Consider the following 24038-nt stretch of genomic DNA (forward strand, 5'->3'; position numbering starts at 1 on the left):
TGCAATTCACTCACTCTACTGCATCTACCCAAGACAGGGAGATTAGGACTACACAACCTCTTTCCTTAATCTACAATATGGGCTGCATAATCTGTATTTCAGGACAGATGACTAGGAAAGCAATTCACTTTGTTTTTTTGGTTTTTGGTTTTTTTTTAGTTTAGTGCACAGTAAGTTACTATCTGAGGAAATATTGGCAGGATCAACAAGTAACAGATGTGCCTAGAAAGGTTCCAAGACACGTGTTTCCTTTATAACAAGCCATGATTAAGAAAATGCAAAAAGGCTGTTGCCTATAAATGTTAGCTTGTATATCCATAGACAACACAATGAAACTATTAAAATGTGTATGTAATCTGTATAGATCAATAGGACATAATGTTTCTCTTGTAGATCAATGGGGTGTATAACAATATCCCAGCAAGTTTGGAAGATTGCAAAATCCAGGTCTACCAAAAGGGTAAAGAGTAGTCATCGACACAGACTTTGGGGTTCAGGTCAACTATGACCTTGTTTACCATTTAATAGTCACTGCCCCAGGAAACTACAAAAATCAGTTGGGTGGCTTGTGTGGTAACTACAATGGTAACAGACAAGATGACTTCCAGCTTCCGGATAAGACTGTGACCACAGATCCTACTAAATTCGGAGCCTCTTGGAAGGTCCAGATCCCTGGTGTGGTTTGTGATGGCTGTGGTGGTAGTGGAAACCCATGCCCATCCTGTGACAATGGGAAAAAAGAGCTCCTCAAGATGGACAACTATTGTGGCTTCCTGAAAAAGATCGGGGGTCCTATGAGTGCTTGCTATGGTACAATCAGTCCTGATACTTCAACAACTGTGTCTATGACCTGTGTGCTGGTGTAGGCGACGGAGACATACTTTGCCAGAACATTCACAGTTATGTTGCTGCATGCCAAGCAGCTGGGGTCACCATTCAGCCCTGGAGAACTGATGCATTTTGCCGTAAGTTTAAAATTGTTCCTGAGCTTCATTATGCATTGGCATGGCTTAAGTAATTAAAACTACATTGTCCACTGAATTGGGGGGGGGCGGGGGAATCAATGTTCACCATCTTATTTTTTGTTTGTTTCTCAGCAATGACCTGCCCAGCCAACAGTAAATACAAAGTGTGTGCTGCGTGCCCCTCAACTTGTGCTAGTGTTACTGAGCCTGCTGAATGCCCCACCACTTGTTCTGAAGGCTGTGAATGCAATGAGAACTTCTTCTTTGATGGGAAGAACTGTGTGTCAATTGACAACTGTGGCTGCTTTGAAGATGGAAAATATTATCAGGTAGGCACTTTTAAGGTTCTGGCATTTTTTTATGTGGGGTGTTTTTTTTTTTTGGTGTCATTCTCATGGAAAATGTTGTGAAGGCATTATAAGAGAACTAAATTATAAAACCTACCTCGCCTCCACAGCCAAAGGAGAAAATCCTTTCCAGTGACTGCAAACTTGCACATGTACCCCGGTGGGTGGGTTATTCTGCGAAGACACTGCCTGCGCAGCTGATGAAGAATGTAAGATTCAAGATGGAGCCGTCAAATGTCTTAACAAAGGTAATGTCCTTAAGAACCGTACAAAAAAGCCATAGCTCCCACAGTTTATAATGGAGATGTCAATCAAGTCCTCCAAACGATTCCCTGATTTATCTGCACTTGGAAGTGGTGCCTAGTTTTATGCATTACTTCAACCTACAAATCTGAACTATTGTGTTTAAAAAAAATTGGACTTTTTTTACTATTGTGTGAAACATCTCTAATTGTCATTTATTTCAGATCCTTGCATGTCCATGAAGTGTAGGGTCAAGGAAACCTGCAAGATCCAAAATGAAAATGCAGTATGTGTCCCGGATTTCGCAGGAATCTGCTGGGCCTGGGGAGACCCCCATTACCATACTTTTGATGGCTACGACTATGACTTCCAGGGCACCTGCACATATTTCCAGGGCACCTGCACATATATCCTATCTAAATATGATGGTGTTGTTGGCTTGGTGCCATTCACTATTGAGGAGAAGAATGACAACAAAGGTAGTCAGGCTGTGTCCTATGTTAGGACCATCTCAATCTATATGTATGGCTACAAGATCACCCTTATGAGAAGAGAATTTGGTAAAGTTAGGGTAAGTAGTTCAAAGGCTCTTAAATTTTGTTTGAAATTTTAAAACTTTTTAATGCAATTTCCTTAATGTACAGTTACGTTGCTTTCAACTGGACTTGATGACCACTCTAGCACTCATTTCAAAATGCATCCCAGTTCATAAGTATTCTGAACAAACCCCAACTTGGTCACCTTGAAATGTGTTAGGGCCTTGGTTCTCAACTGGTGGGTCGCGACCCCCATGTTCAGTGGGTTGCTACGTCTTCCACTTTTTTAGGTGAGAGGCTCCTCAGCCTCCCCCTAGTTCAGCACTCAGTTCTTGCACAAAGCAACCATTCAAAATATGCTGGCGTGTCAGCTTCAGGTGGGATGGGGCTATGGCCATGAGAGCTCAATCCATACGTGCATTGCTTACAGCTTGCTCATGTGTCCTGTAGAGGTACCTGGACCGAAGTGACATCAAATTTAGGCTCCCGGCACCTATACAGGGTGCATATGGATGGAGCTTCATCACGGCAGCCCAAACTGTACCCCAGGCTGAGGATCCACTCCAGTTCTTGTAAGGTAGGGAGACTGGGTGCACCTACCATGTGTTCTGGTGCCAATTTTAATGGCACCCCCAAATGCACCTCTTGCCTGCACTGGAATGCATGGTACCACAGTGCTGTGCATTCCATCACAGTGCAACTTTGTCACAACATAATGACCAAGGATGAAAATTTAATGTGAAGTATATCGCCAGTTAGTAAAAGGAACCCCAAACATTTTTATCAATACATAAACAGTAAAATGGGGAGAAAGGAACAGATAGGCCCAATAAAGGAAAAAAGTGGAAGGTTAGTCACAAACGGCAGGGAGAGGGCCGAGGCGCTAAATACTTTTTCTCGTCGGTATTCACCAAGGAAACAGACGAATTTAATGTCGGTTTAGTCAGAGCGATCAAGGTCTGGAACTCGCTGCCGCAGGAAGTGATCTCAGCTAAGAGTGTGGAATCATTCAAGAAGCTCCTGGATGATTTCCTTTGAGACCATAACATACAGGGGTATAGGTACTCCTAAGAGCAAAATCACACATGGACTCGTATACAATCATGCACACACCTCCTCAAACATAAATGCATACACAATAGATTGGACTTGATGGACTTATGTCTTCAACCTCCAATACTATAACTATGAATGTGGGTCCTGAGGTAACACAGGTTGGTAACCACTGTTAGGGCAAATGTTCAGAACTGTCCAAAGAAACCTGGCCAGATAACTGACATAATCCATAATTTATCATCCAAATTTGATCTACAACCTCATCTTATTCTATGCTCTAACTAAACAGGTGAATGATGTCATCGCTAATCTTCCAGTGACTTTGTTAGATGGAAAGATCTCAGTAAGCATCAGTGGCTTAAATGCAGTTGTTCGTACAGATTTTGGTCTACAAGTGACCTATGAATATAACAGCCATGTTGTGGTCACCCTCCCCAGCAGCTATATGGCCTTACACGTGGGCTATGTGGTAACTTTAACGAAAATGCCAAGGATGAGCTCATCACCTCTGATTACAAAGCAGTCACCTCCATCATTGACTGGGCCAAGAGTTGGAAAGTCACCGACCGTGATCCCTTCTGCTTTGACCATTGCCCTGGACTTAACTGCCCAACCTGTGACGATGCAAAAAAGAATCTGTACAGAGGTGACAAACGTGGTCTCATCAAAGTTGCAAATGGGTTTTTCAGGGAGTGTTACCCAAAAGTTAACCCCGACAACTTCTTTGATGGTTGCTTGTATGATGTCTGCATTAATGATGGAGCAAACCAATTCCTGTGCCAGGCCTTCAATGCCTATTCAAACACCTGCAGGAAACAAGGAGTTAAAGTATATGACTGGAGAACACCAGCTGGTTGTGGTGAGTATTTATAATCTTAAATGCAACATTCTAAATTGTGGTTTTTGGTGTTGCAATATTGGACTTGGCAAACGGATCTGGTAAACAGGGGGCCTAACAACAGAGCATGGGAGGGGGTGCGCCCATAGCAAAAGTTGAATAGGGCCCACTGGCAAACCCTTCAAATCTAAATCCAGGACAGGTAGCAGGAGAGCTGTCTGCAGTCTCTTCCTGTACATCTGATATCAACTCTTCTTGATTGGCAATATCATAAGGCATATAGGGTTAACAGCAACTTCAACAATCCTTAATGGGGGCACCCTTCCACTCCCAGGCCCCATAGCAGCCGCATGGACTGCTATGGCTATTATGCCCCTGCTTGTAAAAGGGCCCTGAAGGAGTTGACAATTTTAATTGCAGTAACCATGTTGCTGCACATCATGTGGCTTAGTGCAATGTAGCACCATTTATTCTGAATGGCACTCAAAAGGCCCCTTTCCAGCAGCCTTCCAGTGGTGGTGTGCTCTCAAAAATGGGGCATGCACAATCTTTCGTGCATTGGCAGCCCATTTGTTTTAAATTGGCTTCCCTAATGCAACCCATTTTAACGCACCAGGGATTTAAATGGAGCTTCAGTGTGATGCCCTGCATAAATGTATTGATGGATATGGGGCCTAATGATAAATGGGTGTATATCCCTGGCCACTATTCGATTTGGCAATATGGCTGTGCTGCATGGGAAAACTAGCAAGTTGCTGGGTGGGCTCCTGTAGAAGTTAATGGTGGGGGGACCCCTTACCACTGTGTGTCCCTACAGCTGAAAAGGGTTACCCAAATCCAAATATTGGGGAGAATGTTATCGCATACTCTAGCATTAAGTTTGCTCGTATGTGTTTTAAAAAAATAATTTCTTTTTTTTTTCCTTACCCTTTCAGGTCTACAATGTCCCACAAACAGTCATTATGAGTTCTGTGGTAATGCCTGTCCAGCCACATGCACGGATCGTACTGCCCATCCCAGTGCACTGAAGATTGCGTGGAGACCTGTCAGTGTAACAATGGTTTTGTTCTTAGTGGTGACAAGTGTGTTAGTACTTCGAGTTGTGGATGCTCCTACAATGAGATCTACTACCAGGCCAATGAAGAGTTTTGGGCTGACGAAAACTGCTGTGTGCTCTGCAAGTGCGACCCAACCGTTGGCATGGTGGTTTGCAAGGAGAGCAGCTGTAAGCCAAGTGAGCGGTGCATGGTTACAAATGGAGTCCATGGCTGTCAACTCTTAAGCTTTTCCACTTGCACAGGTTCTGGAGATCCTCACTACACAACCTTTGATGGCAAGAGATTTAACTTCATGGGTACCTGTATATACCAATTGGTTGCTGTGACCTCCAGTAGCCCTTCACTGACCCGTTTTAATGTTAAAGTCCAGAACCTCAATCGAGGTGGAAACAAAGCTGTGTCCTATACTAAAGTGGTGACCTTGGAAGTTTATGACACCATCTTCACACTGAGCATGGACTATCCACGTCGTATTTTGGTATGTATCTGTTTCAATGAATGAATCTTGGATGGAGGAAAGCTTGATGGATGTATGGAGGTTGGATGGATGATTGACAGAAGGGATCTATACAAAGATTACTTATTCAACGTCTCTTGTTTTTAGGTTAATGGCGTTGTCACCTCTCTGCCGTTCTACCTCAAACCAACAAAGTGGTGGCATACATCAATGGCAGACAGGGAATTTTAAAAACAGATTTTTATGTCACAGTTGCATATGACTGGGACAGCTATGCGGCAGTCACCATACCTAGCACTTATACCAATGCTGTTGAAGGCTTGTGTGGCAACAACAACAAGAACCCCAACGATGACTTTAACATGAAGGATGGAAAACCAGCAGCAAATGCAGTTGCTTTTGGTAACGGCTGGAAAGTCGGTGAAGTTGCTGGTTGTAGCCCTGATTGTATCAGTGACTCTCCTATGTGTACAGAAGCTCAGAATCAAGCCTACAAGGGTGATGATTACTGTGGACTGATCAAGTCCAATGGGCCTTTTGCTCTGTGTCGCTCAGTCGTTGACCCAACACCTTATTTCAACGACTGTATTTTTGATACTTGCCAATACAAGGGACACCCGTCTTCATTCTGCAAAGCCATTGGCCTTTATGTGGCCGCATGCCAAGCTGCTGATGTCAAACTTCAGGAATGGAGGAAACCAACTTTTCTGCAGTAAGTCATTGAATAGAATACAATTGAACATTTTAACTCCTTTTTTTTTGGGTGAAATTGTAGTGGAATTCTACCATTTTGGCAAAGTGCAAAGGCTTAAGGGTTTTTTGGCAAACAAAATAACTTGTTATACACTAAACCTTTCAAACAAGCGCAAATCATTTTGTCCCTAGGCAGACTAAGATGAAGCTTCAGCCAAACAGGAATTCACAGAGAAGGGAACAAACTGGTCCTCCACTTGAACCATTTCATGGAAAGTTTTGTGCAGCAAGATATATGGTTTGGGCCCACATTTTTTGTTAATGTTGGCGGTAACAGGTCAGTGGCACTCAAAGCTTCAGCAGGTTTTGCGGTCGTACCTGGAGTAGTAACTGTCCTTGTGAAAGAACTACAGAGTACTGATAACATGTAATGGGTTTTCTGGGTGCTTTGGTTGAACTCATCTGGTAAACTTCTGTTTTTTGTTTTGTTTTTTGTTTCTTAGGTTTGTCCTGCCCTGTAAACACTCACTATGAACTGTGTGGAAATGCCTGCCCAGTCACATGTTACGAGCTCTCTTCGCCCACCAGCTGTGACTCTCCTTGTCAGGAAGCCTGTTATTGTGACAACGGGTTTGTTCTGAGTGGTCACAAGTGCATGCCCATCCGTGACTGTGGTTGTGTCTATCAAGATAAGTATTACCAGGCAAATGAGTTCTTCTACCCACAGGAAGAGTGCAACCAGAGGTGCCAGTGTGGGACCAATGGCATTGTTGTTTGTCAGTCACATGCTTGCAAACCCGAAGAAGAGTGCAAACTTGTCAATGGCACTTTGGAATGCCAACCCAAGGAGTACGGCAGATGTGTTGCCTCAGGAGATCCACATTATATCACCTTTGATGGTCTGAAGTTTGACTTCCGAGGTGCTTGCATGTACAGTTTTGCTACAGTGGTGGCTGATGATCCCACACTAGTTAACTTTTCTGTGGTCATGGAGAAGGAGAGCTGTGGCAAGACTGGTGGTATATGTGTATGGTTACACAGTGACCATCATGCAGGACATGAGATCTAAAGTAAAGGTAAGTGTTGTCCTTTTTCTGCCCACAACAAACTTGTCTTATACATGCCAATTTTAAAGTAACTCCTTCCTGTTGCCTGGCTAACTCTCTAGCCACATTTTGTCTGAGGCAGTGTAGAGAAGGACTTGTGACTTTACTCTGATCTTTCAGTCTTGTGTGCTTGTCCTAGCTGATACTGAAGCCACTGGGTCAACATAACAGCCAGGCAGCTATCTTTATTTAAGAATGAACTAGGTGGTGGCAGTCCCTATATTTCACCAAACGTTAAGGCTTGTCAACTACTATGTAATGCTGCATGTCAAGAATGGCTCCTTAATTTTGGTTTCTAGGGAATGTTGAGCGTCCTTTGTTGAAGGATCAATTAGGCTTTCCCTTGCTCTTAATACAATTCTTAGGTGTTATTCACTAAAGGGTGAAGAGTTTGGAGAAGTGAACAATCTAGGACAACAACATGGCTGAACTGGAAAGTGAGCTGAATTGTAGAATTTTTTTTTTTTTTTAAATCAGCTACTTTGGCCTAGATTGTTCACTTTTCCTGCCTGCTCAACTCTTCACCCTTTTGTGAATAACCCCATTAGACTTAATTGCGAACACAAGTTCAAAGGTTAAATTTACTGAGACCTTTTCCTTTTTACAGATTAATGAAGAGTTTGTCAAATTTCCATTTCATCTTGAAGATAACAGTATTGTTAATCAAGAAGGAGCCAACGTTGTCCTGCAAACAGACTTTGGCTTGAAGATTCTCTATGACACAATCTATCATGTGATCCTCAATATTCCCAGCTCGTACCGTGGCAAGATGGGTGGCCTCTGTGGCAACTTCAATGGTGATGATAAAGACGAGTTACAGCTTCCCAACGGGCAGGTTGTTAATGTGGATGAGTTTGGTGCTTTCTGGAAAGTGAACATCACTGATACCAAGTGCAGTGAAGAAGGCATGTGTCCAGTGTGCGAAGCTGCCAACCTGCAGCAGTACAATGCAATATCCTCTTGTGGCATGATTACTGACCCAGCTGGACCCTTCAGTGCTTGTCATGCAAATATCAACCCAAATGACTATTTCAACCCTTGCATCTATGACTCTTGTGCTGTTGACGGCAAGGATAATTTGTGCAACAATCTACAGGCTTACACAGCTGCTTGTCAAGCCGTTGGCGTTGCCATCATCCCTTGGAGAACTCCTGTGTTCTGTCGTAAGTATGTCAAGCAAAAATAAAAAATTTGGGGGTCCAAAGTTTAGTAGGTCCCAACGGAGGGTTTACATGTCCTACTGAAACTCCAACCCATTTTAATTGGTGGCCACTTGGTTGGTACAAAATTAAAATCTATAACTACCTGCCCAAATCATAGGCAATCAGAAACTAACTTGCTTGTGTCTTTGCAGCCATGTCCTGTCCAGCCAACAGCCATTATGACCTTTGTACCAGGACATGTGAGCGAACTTGCTTTGGTCTCTCTGCTCCAACAAAATGTACAGATGGATGCTTTGAAGGCTGTGAATGTGATGCTGGATATGCCTTGGATGGTGATACCTGTGTTGCTTTGAGCAGTTGTGGATGTGTATTCAACGGAAGATACTTAAGTGTAAGTCCTAGACCAACTTTTTTGTTTGGGGGGGTGGCAGTAACTTACATGGAAGCTGGAGCGGTTTACTGTTCATCTAACTAGGAGACATGGAGCATGTAGGTGGATTTTGGAGCATGCAGGTGGATTTTCTTTTTTTTTTTTTTTTTTTTTTCCAGCTGGTCTTGCAATTTGAGTCTTGCATGTATGTTCCCTTACACGGTAGCTTAGTTACAATATGCATAGCCAATGTTCACTTTGGTACAACAATAGGGATGAGAGAAATGGGGGGGAAGATTTTTTAACAATCTGGATATCGAAGGTGGCAAACTTCCCTCTCGTAAGGATCCTAACTTGATTTTTTTTTTTTTTTTAGGATGGAGAGTTCTTTGTCAGCCCCGACTGCAGTCAACAATGTAAGTGCCAAGCTGGTGGAGTGACATGCTCAGCCATGTCATGTGGATACAAAGAGCGCTGCAGCCTGGTGAACGGAGTGAGAGGCTGCCACAAGGCAGAGTCTGAATGCTCGCTCAGTCCACTGAAGTTTGTCACGTTTGATGGACTCTCAGGGGGCCCTATTGGAAATGGTGCAGTGGAGGTGACATCTTTGTGCAACAGTAATTCATCCAGATGGTTCAGAGTGCTTGCTGATACTCAGAGCTGTGTGGGAGTACCAGCATCTGTTGCCAGGCTTCATATTTTCCTCCCTCAAGGTCTAGTGACCATCTCCAAGAGCAAGGAAGTTTGGGTAAGTCTTCTGTTTTTTGTGTAGAACAACCTGTTATGCAATTTAAGATCTGGTTTCTGGGGTTTATCAAATGTTATTGATTTGGCTGCAGTTACTATTTAAGCAACCTATGTACAGGGTTGTAGGGTGTTGGCAAGTAGCTGGTGTTTCTATTGTGGGGTGTTGGCAGCTAGAGTTGGATTTCTATTGCAGTGTCCCTAATTAAGGGAGGGTCCCAATTGGGGAGGTCCCCCCCCCCCCCCTTCCTGTTCCTAAAAACACAACTGTATGAGAAAATACCCAAGAATTACCCACTAAAGGTTATGTTGCCAGTGGAGAATTACCCTCATCACCTATTCCTGTGAAATATGGCTCCTGTCCCTTGATTCCTGCAAGGGGACAAAGTAGACTTCCTCAATAGGAAAGAAACTTGGAGGTCATAATCCTTGATTCTTTATCCAAAGATTGCACCAAATGCTGTAATTATAAAGATGCCCAATTTTACAATGCAAATTTTTTTGTAACCCGACGTTTCAAAAAATAAATATAATCCTTAATGCACTTGCTACTAGCTAGTAAAGTTTTTGCATACATGGCACCAATTAGTGGGGTGATTTCTGGTTGGAAGATAGATTTGTTGCCACAAGACATTGAAACGCCTGATCATTTCCTTCATACTCAATAGTCTAGTTGCATACGCGGCTAAAAATGACACGTCCTCTCCTTTCATTTCCTAGGTAAACGGACGTTCAGAATTCCTTCCCATTACAACTGGTATTCTCTCAGCTTCTGCCAAGGACAACCTTATCTCTGTCCATATTGGTGCGGACTTAAAGATTGAGTTAAGCAATGCAGGAAGTGTCTCCATTCATGTGTTAGAGGGCCTGGCAGAGGTGGTGTGCGGAGCGTGTGGAAACTCCAACGGCAACACTTCTGATGACCTCAGATCCCCGGCTGGAGAGGTGGTCGCTAACATTGTGGAACTCCTAAGATCCTGGACAGCCCGTGACTTCAGCAGCTGGTGAGGGAAAATGTAAAATTCTCTGTTGTATAGAAGTTCCCAATTTTTTTTCACATTTGCCAATTTTAAAAGTTTGTAGTACATGTGATCTAAATTCTAAATCACAAGTTCTAGTGTTGATTTGGGTTTTGTGGTTTCCAGTTAACATTTTTATTGACTGTGTTAATGAGTACAAAATGTAGCAAGCATTTGGGTATATTCATCCTACACTGTGTGTATGTAATATCTGCATTGAAAGACCTGGGATTTTAGAATTTCCTCATGGGTGAATCTGGTCTACTGGCCCATCTGACTTGGTCTACACCTCCTAAATGCTAAGTACACAAGTCTTTAAAGCTTGTGCTTTCCCTAATCAAAGACTGGCTGGTACTAGCTGTGGCCAGCTTGACCGTAATCTAGTGAGATGTGTTGTCAATGGATAACATACATACAGAAGCAGGTGCTTTAAAATTGGGATACTTTTTTAAAGTATCTTAAAATATAATTACATATTAACTCTGTATTTTAGGACTGCTCCTTGATTCTTAATCCTTTATGAATTATGGATGGTTTTTGTAAATTCTCTTGTAGTAACACTGGAAACGATGGGACTATGCCTGATGGATTTCCTAATCGACCAACTGATGGGCAAGCGTAAAGAGCTCCAGTGATGCAGTGAAGTCCTCTCCTGCTTTAAATGGAGGATTTTGCTTTAGAAGGAATCTATCTGCAAGATTTTCAACTTGTGTGAACTCTTTGCACTTTATAATTCTTCAGACAAAAAAAAATAAACTTTATACAAAATCTTTGGGTTGCCTTTTTTTCCCCCCCTTGAATCTTGTAGCAGAAATTAAGTGCAGTACCATATTGACATTGGTGGTGTCTGTCTAATCCCCTATACTAGCTAGTGGGAGTCCCACTTTCTAAATCCAATATGAATGCCCCCCCCCCCCCACAACCTCCCTTCCCACTGCCCTTGCAGCTATAATAGTACACAAAACTTTGAGTGTCCGTGGGAATCTGCCCATTTAGCCAAAAGAATATTCAGAAGGTGCTGTGTTGGAGCTTGTCATTCACAGGGACACTGTTCTGGGGGGGGAGGGAGAAGAGACACTGAAAAGGGCCTTGCCCCAAACCTTTTTGCCGAAAGGTTGCAAGAGCATGTTTTGTCTAAAATGTCTTTGTATGCTGTATATTGCTCTTCACTGGAAGCAACCTGGTTACATTGTAAGAAGGTGCTTGTCCGAAAGCCGAACATTTTGCTATTTTCAGAAGATAAATCTATATAATGGTGGGATTCTACCTCTTGTGTATTACCATTTCCTGCAGGAACAGTGTCCTTGGCAAACGCTGACATCATCCTGATTGGGATTTCCCAGCCATATAAGAGAAGGGGCAGGGATAGTGGTGACATCGCTGGCCATATTCTGTGAATGGTGTCACCACTATCCCTGCCCCTTGCCTTCTATTAGATGTCAGCTTGGGGAAACTGCTGTTTGGCAATGGGTGCGGGTGGGTTTTTTCCCCTCGCTGGGGGTAGTTGTGATTGTCATGGATCCCAATGCCCTTGCAGCACCCTCATGCATGTCTGCAAATTTTACCCAGCCCTCCACCAACACTTTGAACTTGTCGTGTCAGTTGTATCCACTTGGGGCTTTCTATATTCACTACTTTTGTTGGCTTCCTAATGTTGCCAACATTACCAGTTGACTTGGACTGTCATCCATCTCTGGCATTCTGCTACAATATCTGTTGGGTGAAAAACTATTAAGCATTGTCAGGTTTTTTAACTGGAATTGGGGACCTTTTCAGGTCCTGATTGTGAATTGTTGCTTTAGTAGTGTTGTAGCAACTGGGCTACTCCTAAACCTGGGATATCCCTCTACCCAGTGAGGGAGCTCGGGAAAGACTGAAGAGAAAAAAGTTTAAGTGTCCCAATCTAGTATGGATTTTTGGAGGGACCACTTTGTGCCATGGTTGAGTAATGCTGGGCTAGACAGCTGGCTCTGGTGCTGCCTTAGCTCAAGGGGCATGACAATACATCAATAACGCTAAAATCTTTCTATTGGCAAAGTTTCTTCATTTGGGCTTTGCAAATGAGCTGTTCATACCATCTGGTTTCTTGTTTTGTGTGCCCCCTTCGTCTGGCACATCAACAGTTATGTTGGTGAAATGTCTTGCCATAAAATCAGATTTTGCCACTGGCAAAAATTCTCAATTTTGCTAACTGGGTTATTTTCTTTTACAGTTGGGCTTTTTGGGTGCCTGATAATGGGTACCTGTAAATTAAATCAGGATGTAGGGCTGTTGTTTGGGCTCAAGAACAGGCTCTGCTAGTTTGAAAGGAGCTTCTGTAAATTTCAGGAGACATATTTGAAGCCGAAGAGTCATTTTCTTATACAAAATAAAACTGGTTTTATTTTCAATCCTCTTTAATAAAAATCATTTATGTTTTAGGCAATCCACTGAGCACCTCCAGATTTCAGTAAGCAGAATACAAATTTCAGTTTGATTTGATGAAAGTCAGAGCTGATAGATACAGGCAGGCGTTTGAGGAATCCGTCCCAACTGTTCAAGAATGCAATTCTCATGGGCCGCTGTGAAAATATCAAAGGGATGAAGTGAAAATAAATTGGTCAAATATTAGGGGAAATGTAGAAACAATTTGGCATCAGGTCTCACAAATAGCCCTTTTCACAGGTAAAGGTGCCCATACGCCTTACGATAATCGTATGCGATTGACTTTTCGTACGACAATCGAATCGTAACATGTGAATAGAGTGCCTGACCGCTAGTACTGTACAATCATACGACTTTTGACGGTCAAGCATATTTGAAACCGTTGCTCGATCGTACGATGTTCGTATGGTTGGTGGCATTTCCGTCCGTCAAAAGTCGTACGATAACACTGCGCAAACAAAAATAATTGTGGTTAATTACCGCAAGTCGTCCTGGTTTATTTATTTTTTTTTAAACTACCGCTGATTGAACCTTGCGATAATCGGGGCAGGATGGGGCAGTCGTATGAAAATCCTACGACGGTTTGATCATCGGACGGAAACGTTTCGTCCAATCGTAAGGTGTATGGGCACCTTAAGGCCTCCAGCTATGTATCTCTGTGCACCATAATGGTGGCCAAGGTTGTTGTGCTGTCCTTGACTTCCTGTTGTGTAGGAACACACAAGGAAGTGAAGATTTTTCTTCAATTCCACTTTTTTTTTTAAAAAAGTTGTCACCAAATCGTGTTCTCATTAGAACTACTCTCTCCTTGACCTATGACCATCAGGGCAAATAAAGAGGGTAAACCTCCCCAGCTGCCATTAATGTTACAGGGGTTCTAAAACCTCCCCACTCAAAATGATATAGCTTTTTGCATCGGATACCTTTTTTTTACTAAAACACTAATGCATTGGCACAGAAAAATGACTAGGTGTGAATGAGACCAGTTCACCCTGCAATGGAGGCTCCGTTGACTTGCGCTTTCCTTCTGCATTTATTGCTAACGGGCCCTTAAGCACTATATACCTGAACAATGATGTTCCTTATTCTGTGTGTTATAGCACATAAAACCATGAAATGCAGGAGAAAATTGGTTCCTTGTGAGCACAGGATGGGGCATTTTCTACTTTATTCAGTGTGTGGTTTACAATCCAAATAAGTATAATAAAAGGTTCTTACCACCTGGCGAAGTCTACGGCTCTCACAGATGCCAGAAATTCAGTGAAGCTTGCAAGAGACTTTCCTTCGGCATCTCTCAGGTCATCCGACTCATCCCTGTTGAAGTTTCCGCAAGCCCCGCAGAGGCTCCCGAAGAACTTCTGATTGACACTTACAGTCAGACCTTCTGTCTCATTGGCGACGAACTCGAAGTCTTCCCCGCTTTTCAACACTACCCCTCCATGGACTGAATCTACTGTCACTTGGCCGAATGTGTAAGGAAGGTCGACTGGTCTACCGGTTTCCTGTAACAAAAGCCACAAATCCCAGATTATATTTTCCCTCCATTAGATTGATTTCCCCTTCGTTCCTACCAGGGGCATCCCAAGGCGTGGATGGAGGAATCTTCAACTAGGCCAGGCTTCAGTATCTTGCTAGTCTGCCCTGCTGGCTGCCAAAATACCTGAACAATCTGATTGGATGCAGGCATTAAGGTATTTTGAGAGCCAGTGGAGCTGACTAGCAAGATATTGAAGCTTGGGCCAGCTTGAGATTCCTCCATCCACAGTTTAGCATAGATGGAGGAATCTCCATCTGACCATAGAAAATCTGCAGATAATCTATAGAAGCAACGGTTTCAAAGGCAATCGGGAAGCCGGGCGCAGGTCATGAGTCATAGCCCGACTTCCTTAATCGGGGCACAATGCACCGGTACTCGGTATCAACGAGTACCGGGGGGAAAAAAATATTGGTACTCTTGGACAAACTGGTATTGGTGCATCCCTAGTATAAAATACTTTGCCTAGTCTTCCATTTTTAAAGCCAATGTTTGTCACAAGTTAGCAATAACTACCTAAAGAAAGTATTATATATTCATATGCAACCTAAACTACACTGAACTATATATTCATCAAACTGTGGAAAATGCTCTTTTGTATTTATCTATAAAAATTATTAGCTCCCTTGTATGTTATATATCCAAACATCGGCGGAGACCTGACCATCACACCTATAGGAGCTTATTGGACATCCCATTCAAAATTCATGGGAATTAATGTGGAGTTGACCTCCCTTTGCGGCCATTGCATCCTCCACTCCTCTAGGAATGCTTTCAGCAACATCTTGGAGGGTGTCTGTGGGAATCTGTACCCATTTGTGAGGTCAGGCACTGATGTTGGATGAGAAGACTTGTCTTTCAATCACCATTTCAGTGTTCAGTAGGGTTGAGGTCAGGGCCCTGTGCAGGACACTTGAGTTCCTACACACCAAACTGGTCACACCATTTCTTTATGAAGCTTTGTATACAGGGGACAGTCATGGTGCAACAAAAAAGGGCCTTCACCCAACTGGTCACACCATGTCTTTATGGAGCTGGCTTTGTACACAGGAGACAGTCATGATGAAACAGAAAAGGGCCTTCACCAAACTGTTACACGGTTGTAAAGGCACGATAGTCTAAAATGCCTGTGTATGTTGTAGCGTTAACAGCACTCTTTGCTGGAAACACCTGAACTCAATCATTGTGGGGAAGGTCCAAATACTGTACGTATGCATGTAAAATAAAGATGAAATGTGTGTATGTAAAAATATATTTCAAGATGTTTCTCTAATTTATCAGTTTAAAAAGTTTCTTCTTTGCCTAATTCATAAATTGATTTGCATACAAAACTTGTTTTAACTATAGATTAACCACTAGACATGTGCGATTTTGTTTTGTTCCGAATCAAAATTCGTACAAATTTTCCAATCCCAATGCACCCGAATGTGTCTGAATCCGAATTTCCATTTCCGAATTTCAGATCCCGTCCGAATTTAGTTGAAAAAAGAAACTGAATTGGACATGTGACCTTTCTGGCCAATCAGATGTGTTTTTCGGTTTGTTGCATCCGAATGGGTCTGAACACGAATTTTCGTTACGGCAACATGGGAGCCATATACAGTATATACATATAATACTAAAGCTGAGGCTCCCAGACCCGAATGCAATTCGGAAATTCGGATCCCGAAAAGCCATTCGGGTCTGTGCGCCTCTGGCTTAGTAATATATGTACAGTAACTATATGGCTCCTAGACCTGAATGGCATTCAGGATCTGAATTTCCGAATGGCATTTGGGAGCTCCTGAATGCCATTCCGGTCTGGGAGCCAGATTATTAAAGCTGAGGCTCCCAGACTCGAATAGCATTCAGGAGCTCACCAATGCAATTCGTAAATTTGGATCCCACATGCCATTTGGGTCTAGGAGATTCAAGTTTATTATCTGTATATGATTTTCTGTGGTATTCGCAATAAATATTCATAAACTCATCTGAAACCCAAACCGAATTGAATTTCGGATCCAAATTCCGAAATAACAAAATATCCGAACCGAAATTTTCCACAGTTTACATGCCTATTAACCACTATCCATAATCTTTGACTGATCTACTTCTGGAAATCTACCCAGGCGGATTTTACCCCTCGGCTCTTACCCATACTCCTCCACTGGGGGTTATAGCGAGAGAGATGTTGGAGAAGTAGACATGAACGGCGGAGATTTGGGATTTCTCATCATTGTTGCAGCTCTGGGTAATGACCACCAATCGGAACCAAGTTTCGGCCGCCAGGTCACATACGGAGGTCAGATCAAAGGTGTTGTGGGGGGCTATGGTGCCAGAAAGTAAGTCGAAAGAGGTGAGGCTGCCCTGAGCGCTGAGGGTGCAGGTTCCACGTTTTTCAAGGCACATTCGTTTGCCCTCTTGCAGCCCGCAGAACTGGGCGTCCGAGCAGATGAACTCTCTGCATTGTACGATGCCACCACTCTGACAGGTGCATTTCTGGAGGCAATCGGGCGAGATAATCGCGTCTCCGAGCTGCATGGAAGCACAGAAGAATCGTTAATATAGAAGAAGAAAGAAGAAAACGACATTGCTGTAAACCTTTTGTATTAAATTAGATCCTTCAAGTAATCAAAATAATCACCAAAAATGTTTTCTGTGCATTGCTGATGCATCTGACCGCTCACTACCAGTTAACCATATCAAAATGTTTTTGAAAACCTTTCCCTGCTTAATCCAAGAAACAAAAAAAGGTTTTGGCTGGAGTTGGGCTTTAAACTGATTGCTGGAGACCTTCAGAAGTCCATGTTAAAGAATCTGAATTCCATGTTAAAGTTTAGGCATAGGCAATACTTTTTTGGATAGAGTGTGAAAGGATTAGAGCCTCCGTCTGTTTTCTTTCTACTGTGGTCTGTGTCCACACTAGAATAGAGATACAGCTTCTCTATTTGTCCACAAGGACAAGAAATGAAGGGAAATCCAACATGTTGCAGCTGTCACCAGAACAGGAATAGAGGGGAAATCTTCCAATGGGGTTCCTGTTTCTGTGACAACTAAGAGAGGAGTTGCCCTCAATTTCTGTCTATAGCCACTCACTTCCTGTTGTGTTTTCAGGACAGGAAGTGATGTGAAGTCTCCCCAGTGGGACAGCAGAAAATAAGTTCTTTCCTATTCCATCCAAAATGTAAAAAAAAAAAGTTTTGGCTTATTCTATGCTTTTTCTTATCCTCTGCTACAAAGATGTATTGTTTTAGGGTACACAGCCAATGCCAAGCTGAAAAATGAAAGCTACAATATTATGCAACTTCATTGTCAACTCATCCAACGCCTATAACCTTGTATTTCCCTTCTCTCAATTGGTCACTTCCCAATTGAGAACGTTTTTTTGTCATCTCTGAGCAAAAATGGTTAGATTATTTACACTGTATGAGCGTCCGTTGTAAAAACATCCACATTTGTCCATGGAAACGCAGTGTGCTCCATCAAACAGGTACCCTTCGTCACACTGACAACCAGCGGAGCATTTTGCAGAGCAGGAGATGGGAGCGGTGACCCCGGAACAGGAGGCGTCACAGGTGTGTGTGCACAACTCATAGTGGCTGTTCTCTTCACAAGAGGGTGCTGAAAAGAAAAAAAAAAGGAAAAAGATTAACAAAAAGGAAACAAAAAGAGACAAAGAGAGGGAGAGAGAGAAGGAGATAATTGAATAGACAGACAAAATAGAAAGACAGAGCAGGTGAGACAAACAGGATGGATGGACAGACAGATAGAGCAGGGGCGACACACAGGAGGGATGGAAAAGCGGACAGGAGAGACAGACAGAACAGATGGAGAGGCAGACAGACAGGGCAGGAGCGACAAACAGGATAGATGGACAGGCAGAAGGACAGAAAAATATAATAAAGTCACCGGCACTCCAAATGATCAAGTCAATACGTTTATTGACCCAAGTGACAACACCTCTAGCAACGTTTCGGACCACGCGGCCCCTTCCTCAGGCAAACACTCTCTGTTTGCCTGAGGAAGGGGCCGCGTGGTCCGAAACGTTGCTAGAGGTGTTATCACTTGGGTCAATAAACTTATTGACTTGATCATTTGGAGTGCCGGTGACTTTATTATTTTTTTGTACGTTTTGACGGAGGCATCCGTTGTTGCTGCTGCACCCGCCCTGATACATTGGGCATTCTCCGGTCAGGAGTGCGATGGGATATATGGACTTTAGGCAGACAGACAGGGTAGGAGCGACACACATGATGAAGGGACAGGCTGACAGACAGGGCAGGAGCGACACACATGATGAATGGACAGGCAGACAGACAGGGCAGGAGCGGCACACAGGATGGATGGACAGACAGACAGGGCAGGAGCGACACAGTGCCCAAGAGTCTGATACACTAAAGTTCTGCAAGCACCATGTGGCAGAAGAGGTGAAGGTTTCCCTTCTGTTCTTATCCTACCAGACTTCCTGTGGCCTTCTTTTGACACGCAGGTTGTACTTATTCAGAATAACACATAAACATGTTTACGCAGTCAGTAGGATTCTATGATAAATTAAACATTACGGCACTCACCACAAAAAGCAGGAGTTCTCCATGACTTAAGTGTGGCTCCAGCTGCCAGGCAAGCGGTGGCATAAGCCTGAAGGCTGTCACATAGGATCTGAGCTTGCCCATCACTGGCGCACATATCGAGCAAACACTGGCTGAAGTATTCAGTGACATTCACCAGACCATAGCACCCAGAAAAAGGTCCATCTTCACTCTGCAAAATGCCACAGGCCTCATCTCGGCTGAAGATGGTGGCTCTCAGCTCATCACAGCCATTGCAATTCTCCTTGCAGCTGCAATCTTTTACTGTTTCATCGGCTTTCCAGGCCGCCCCAAATTCTTCAGCGTTTTTGGACAACTGCCCAGATGGCAGGCGGAAGTCATCATCAGGCTGCCCATTGAAGTTACCACACAGACCACACACAGCCCCTTGGTACGCTCCGGGAACTGTAATGTGAACGGAATTAATTAAGTCGTACAGCACAGTCACCTCAAAAGCAGTCTGAACAACGATGTTGGAGCCTTCTTGATTGATGTGGATTTCTCCGTCGTCCAAAATTAGAGGCAGATTGTGAAGTTCCTCATTGATCTGTAAGAAAGAGGGGAGAAGATGGCTCTATTGACGTTGCAATAATGGCAAAAGGGTTCCATGTTTATGGGAGTCTCAGTTACTTGTTACTGTAGAAAAATCAACGTAGTGCTTTTTAGAATACCGTAGCCTTTCTCAACCAGGGTGCCTTCTGAACTCCCCAGGGGTGCCTTAAAGTTGGCCAACCAAACAAATGACGCTAATATGGGGAGGGTGGGATGTATTTAGAAATGCATGGAGGTTCCTTTTCACCCAGGTCTGCTCCACCTTCTGTCCTCCACCATGCTGTGGGCCCTGATATAAAGGTGTAATGCTAATGTGTAAGGAGGGAATCTGATGTAATGGGGCTCCCGATGTGAAGGATGGGGTTTTGCTGTCAAAGGGGAGCTTGTAATGTGACGGTGGGACTCTTCTGTGAACAAGATGGATTCTGATGTGAAAGAGTAATGTTCTAATATGATGAGGGGCATCTGATGTGAAGGGGCCTCTTAATATAAAGGGACGAATTCTGATGTGAAAGGGGGGATTCTGATATGTAAGGTGTTCTCTGGTGTCAAGGGGGGTGTTTGATGTCACAGGGGGCTTGTAATGTGGAGGTGGGACTCTCATGCGAAAGTGGGGGATTCTGATGTGATGAGGGATTCTGAGTGTGGGGACTAAGTAGACTTTGTGTGCAATCACATCATCAGGTTTAAGTGTTAAATCCAATACTTTAATATTTGCATTTTTCCTCTTTTCTATATATGTCACGCTACATATTTCTATTATTGTAATAAGTGTTCTTTTGAGGGCAAACCACAATGAAAGACTCACCTTTACTTTCCACTGTAGTTCTCTTTCGATGACAATCTCATATTCATGTATATTAACTATTAATTTGCTAATTCCAAGAATTTTACTCGGCCCAAAAGCGCTGCTCTTGGCAATAACTGAAAAGTTCTGGAGTGCCAAGTTTGAAACACAGACGTCAGTTAGAACATAGGAACACGAGCCCTGGAAGCTGTAGCTAACACCATCAAAGGAGATAAAGTGACTGTTGCTGGCTGCAAGGCAAGTTCCTGTGATCTTGGAATGACAGCCAAGGGCTCCATCAACCACCTTGCACTCTTCATTAGGCCCACAGGGTGTGGCCTGGCAAAAGACTTCTCTTTGTTCCCCACACTGGCATTGCTCATTGCATTCTCGTGCTGGATAGAAGACTTCGCCTTTCTGGTAGTAGCTATCGTTGAAGTCACAGCCACAATCAGAGATGGGAACACAGATATCTCCACTGCGAACAAAGCTATTGTCGCAATAACATCCTTCGGTGCATGACTTTTCACAGTCAGAAGCAGAGTTCAGGTTGGAGCATGTGGCATGGCAGCCAGGTCCACAAAGCTCATAGTGGCTGTTTGGTGGGCAAGTTGGTTCTGAAAAGGAAGAGAAAGTATATTTTTTTCAGGCTTAATTATTTTAAAAGGTCAATGCTATCCAAAAGTGGAGCATAAGTACAGAGTGAGCACTGATGTTGAGGTCCCCTCACAATATATTAGGCCTCCAACCTTACCTATAACAAGATGTCACTTTAATCTGCAGCTGGGCTCTCCAATTGTATTTTCATTATACAATATTTGGAACCCACCAGGATAGCTTTATAATGGTCATTCCATTGGTGCAGAATTTAAAAATGTACCACCACGCAACAATGGAAGAATCAATTTCAGCTTGAGTAAGTCTTTACATTTCTTTGTGAGTTATTGTACTGGCGCAGTAATCAGATGTATAGTTTGGTAATTCTACATAAAAGAGATCCCAGGTGTCTGCAGATAGGAATATCATCCATCAATCCCACCAACACTATCAAATCACCTTTAGTTCTTCTACGACTAAATGCATGATTAAGGATGTTGATTTTGATCTGCATGTGGGCAACTCTTACCACTAGACCCTATGCAGTCTATTTGACTAGACAGAAGCATCTAAATCTGCACTATAATTATACCAAGACAAGACAAGATGTCTCTTGAACCAATTGAAAGGCCTCCATTTCGCGAGTCTTCTAACAGGTTTTATGGGTAGTTGTCTCAGATGATACAGTCTTTCAGTTCTTTCATGGGATAGAGAAACTCTAAAAACAAACCTAACCTTTTAAAGAATTGGTGATTGGCCACATACCACATGATTGGCGATTGGTCACTTACCACAGATTGTGCCTTTTCTCCATTCCTTAATTTGAACCCCTTTTTCTTGACATTCAGAGACATATCGAGTGATTGCTGCACATACAGCCGAATATCGCCCTTCGTATTGACAGGTGTCAAATACACAGTCGGTGAAATATGATTTTGGGTCAAGGGTCTCATAACACTGACTTAAAGGTCCATCCTTCAATTGGAGAATGCCACAGTACGTTTGGCTGGAGTACTTGTCTGTCTCTTCGTCACTGCACTTTGGACACGCTCCTTTGCAATCCCCTTTGCATTCGGGTACCTCGCCCACTTTATACCTGTCTTCAAACTTAACTCCATCATCTTTTTTGTCACTGGGGGTTATGTCATCATCTGGATCTTGGTTGAAGTTTCCACACAGACCGCAAAGGGCATTGGCATAGGTACTAGGCACCATGACGCGGCCATAATTGTCCCAGTTGTAGTTCATAGTAACTTCAAAATCAGTTCTGACAAAAGCGTGTTCTCCCTTCATGAAAGCTTTAATTTTGTTAGACTCTAGAGAGAACGGGATGAAATGGGCGACCCCATCAACCTGGAAAAAGAGGATTAGATAACTTTACGAAAGATAACATGACAACTCTTTAAAATTATCAGAGCACTACGTGAGACTATTGATAAACACATTTCAGATGTAGATGAGACAAAAAAAAAGATAAGAAAATATACTTTATTAATATATCTTGTAGGAAACATAAATAAAAGCAAAGCTGCCTAACCCAAATTGTTCTCCGAATTGCTTCCGAGGTTGTTTGGATCCGGGAAACTTTTTTCCACATATGGTGGCACTGCCCCGTGGTCTTTGTATTTTGGGAAAATATTTTTAACCTCCTCTGCTCCATTCTCTCCGAAACGTTAACTAAAGACCCCTATTTTGCCCTTCTAAACTGTAGACCAGCTGGTCTTTCCAATAATGCTTTTAAGCTTGCTATCTACATATTGACTGCAGCAAAGAGGGAAATAGCAAAAAACTGGCTGACAAAGTCCCTTAGTGTATCAAGTGTCACAAACCATATCCACTGGATATTGTCCCACGAAAAAAATGCATGGCACAATTGGAAAATACAATGACAAAATTTTAATCCATTTGGTCCCCATGGATCTGCATATAATTTACCTCCTCTACACCTCACCGCCTCCTCTCCATCTGATCCGTTCTCCGCTCTCCCACTTTCAGGGTCACCCCCCTACCCCCTGTGCACATTCTGCCTCTTTCTCTCCCTCCTTTCCTAACTCTTTCTTTATCTTTTATCATTTTCACTTACTCCCCTTCCCCACCGTGTCGTTTGTCTTATGTGGCGTCACCTGTGGTTTAATTATGTGGATTTCTGCCTTAGTGTCCGAATGTTAGCCATTACTGTACCACTACTTTGATGAATCGTTCTCCATGACTTGGTACCCATTATTCATACCCAATATGCTAATATTATGGTACCTAGTTTACCGATATACACTGCCTCATTCATTTTGTTCCATAGAGTATTTCACATCAGTGTATGATGCTACTCCGTCCTAAGAGCTGCCTATCTGATTTACTTTATTTGTTTTCTTTGGATGTGATATCTGTGGTGACTCTTTTATGTTGTTACTGTGTAATTGTATACTTTTGTTTTCAATAATCAATAAAAATCTATATGGAAAAAAAAAAAGCAAAGCTGCCCACACCCACAAATTTATGGAGGGTCCCAAAAAAAAGTGCACTCTGATTCTGGTGGCCCCAAAACTGCATAAAAATGCATATACTATAAAATAATAATAATAATAATAATAATAATATGGATTGCTCCTGATTATTAGCCTCCCATAGTATTCTTATCACAAGTTAAAATAAAGTGAATTTTACAGTATTTGCCTCTGAACAGTGGATAGGTCCCTAAACATTGTGCAGAACTCTAAATTTGAATATATAACAAGTTCTGGACTGAATAATATCTACATTTGGCGACAACTCTTTGGGTGTTAACAGTCTTTTTTTTCTTCAAGGGCAATTTAGAGTTTACTAGTAAAGCCTCCTATAAGTGTGTGGTACCCTCCCAGTGCTAAACATTCTATAACACATAGAACTCTACATAAATCTGTAGGTGTGAACTCCACCTTGGGATCCAGGGCCACCAGTCAACCTATCTTGTTAAAAAAACAAAACAATTCCATTATCATATATGA

General features: G+C 42.8%; 1 protein-coding gene across 1 annotated transcript in view; it reads left to right on the forward strand.

Annotated features, from left to right (window-relative positions):
* The window catches only part of LOC108799224 (IgGFc-binding protein-like), a 92175-nt gene extending 80958 nt beyond the window's left edge, over positions 1-11217 (forward strand). Inside the window, 20 exon segments of the mRNA XM_018571059.1 lie at positions 160-170; positions 467-680; positions 827-965; positions 1098-1294; positions 1423-1444; positions 1780-2126; positions 3437-3590; positions 3593-4006; positions 4921-5030; positions 5120-5210; positions 5286-5521; positions 5648-5683; positions 5686-5966; positions 6025-6212; positions 6697-7220; positions 7907-8462; positions 8654-8853; positions 9209-9580; positions 10297-10580; positions 11151-11217. Of these exon segments, the coding sequence (XP_018426561.1) occupies positions 160-170; positions 467-680; positions 827-965; positions 1098-1294; positions 1423-1444; positions 1780-2126; positions 3437-3590; positions 3593-4006; positions 4921-5030; positions 5120-5210; positions 5286-5521; positions 5648-5683; positions 5686-5966; positions 6025-6212; positions 6697-7220; positions 7907-8462; positions 8654-8853; positions 9209-9580; positions 10297-10580; positions 11151-11217 (4443 nt within the window).
* Positions 11218-24038: the final 12821 nt, after the last annotated feature.

The sequence above is a fragment of the Nanorana parkeri genome, unplaced genomic scaffold, assembly GCF_000935625.1.
Source record: "Nanorana parkeri isolate BGI_ZX_2015 unplaced genomic scaffold, ASM93562v1 scaffold1663, whole genome shotgun sequence".
Lineage (NCBI taxonomy): Eukaryota > Metazoa > Chordata > Amphibia > Anura > Dicroglossidae > Nanorana > Nanorana parkeri.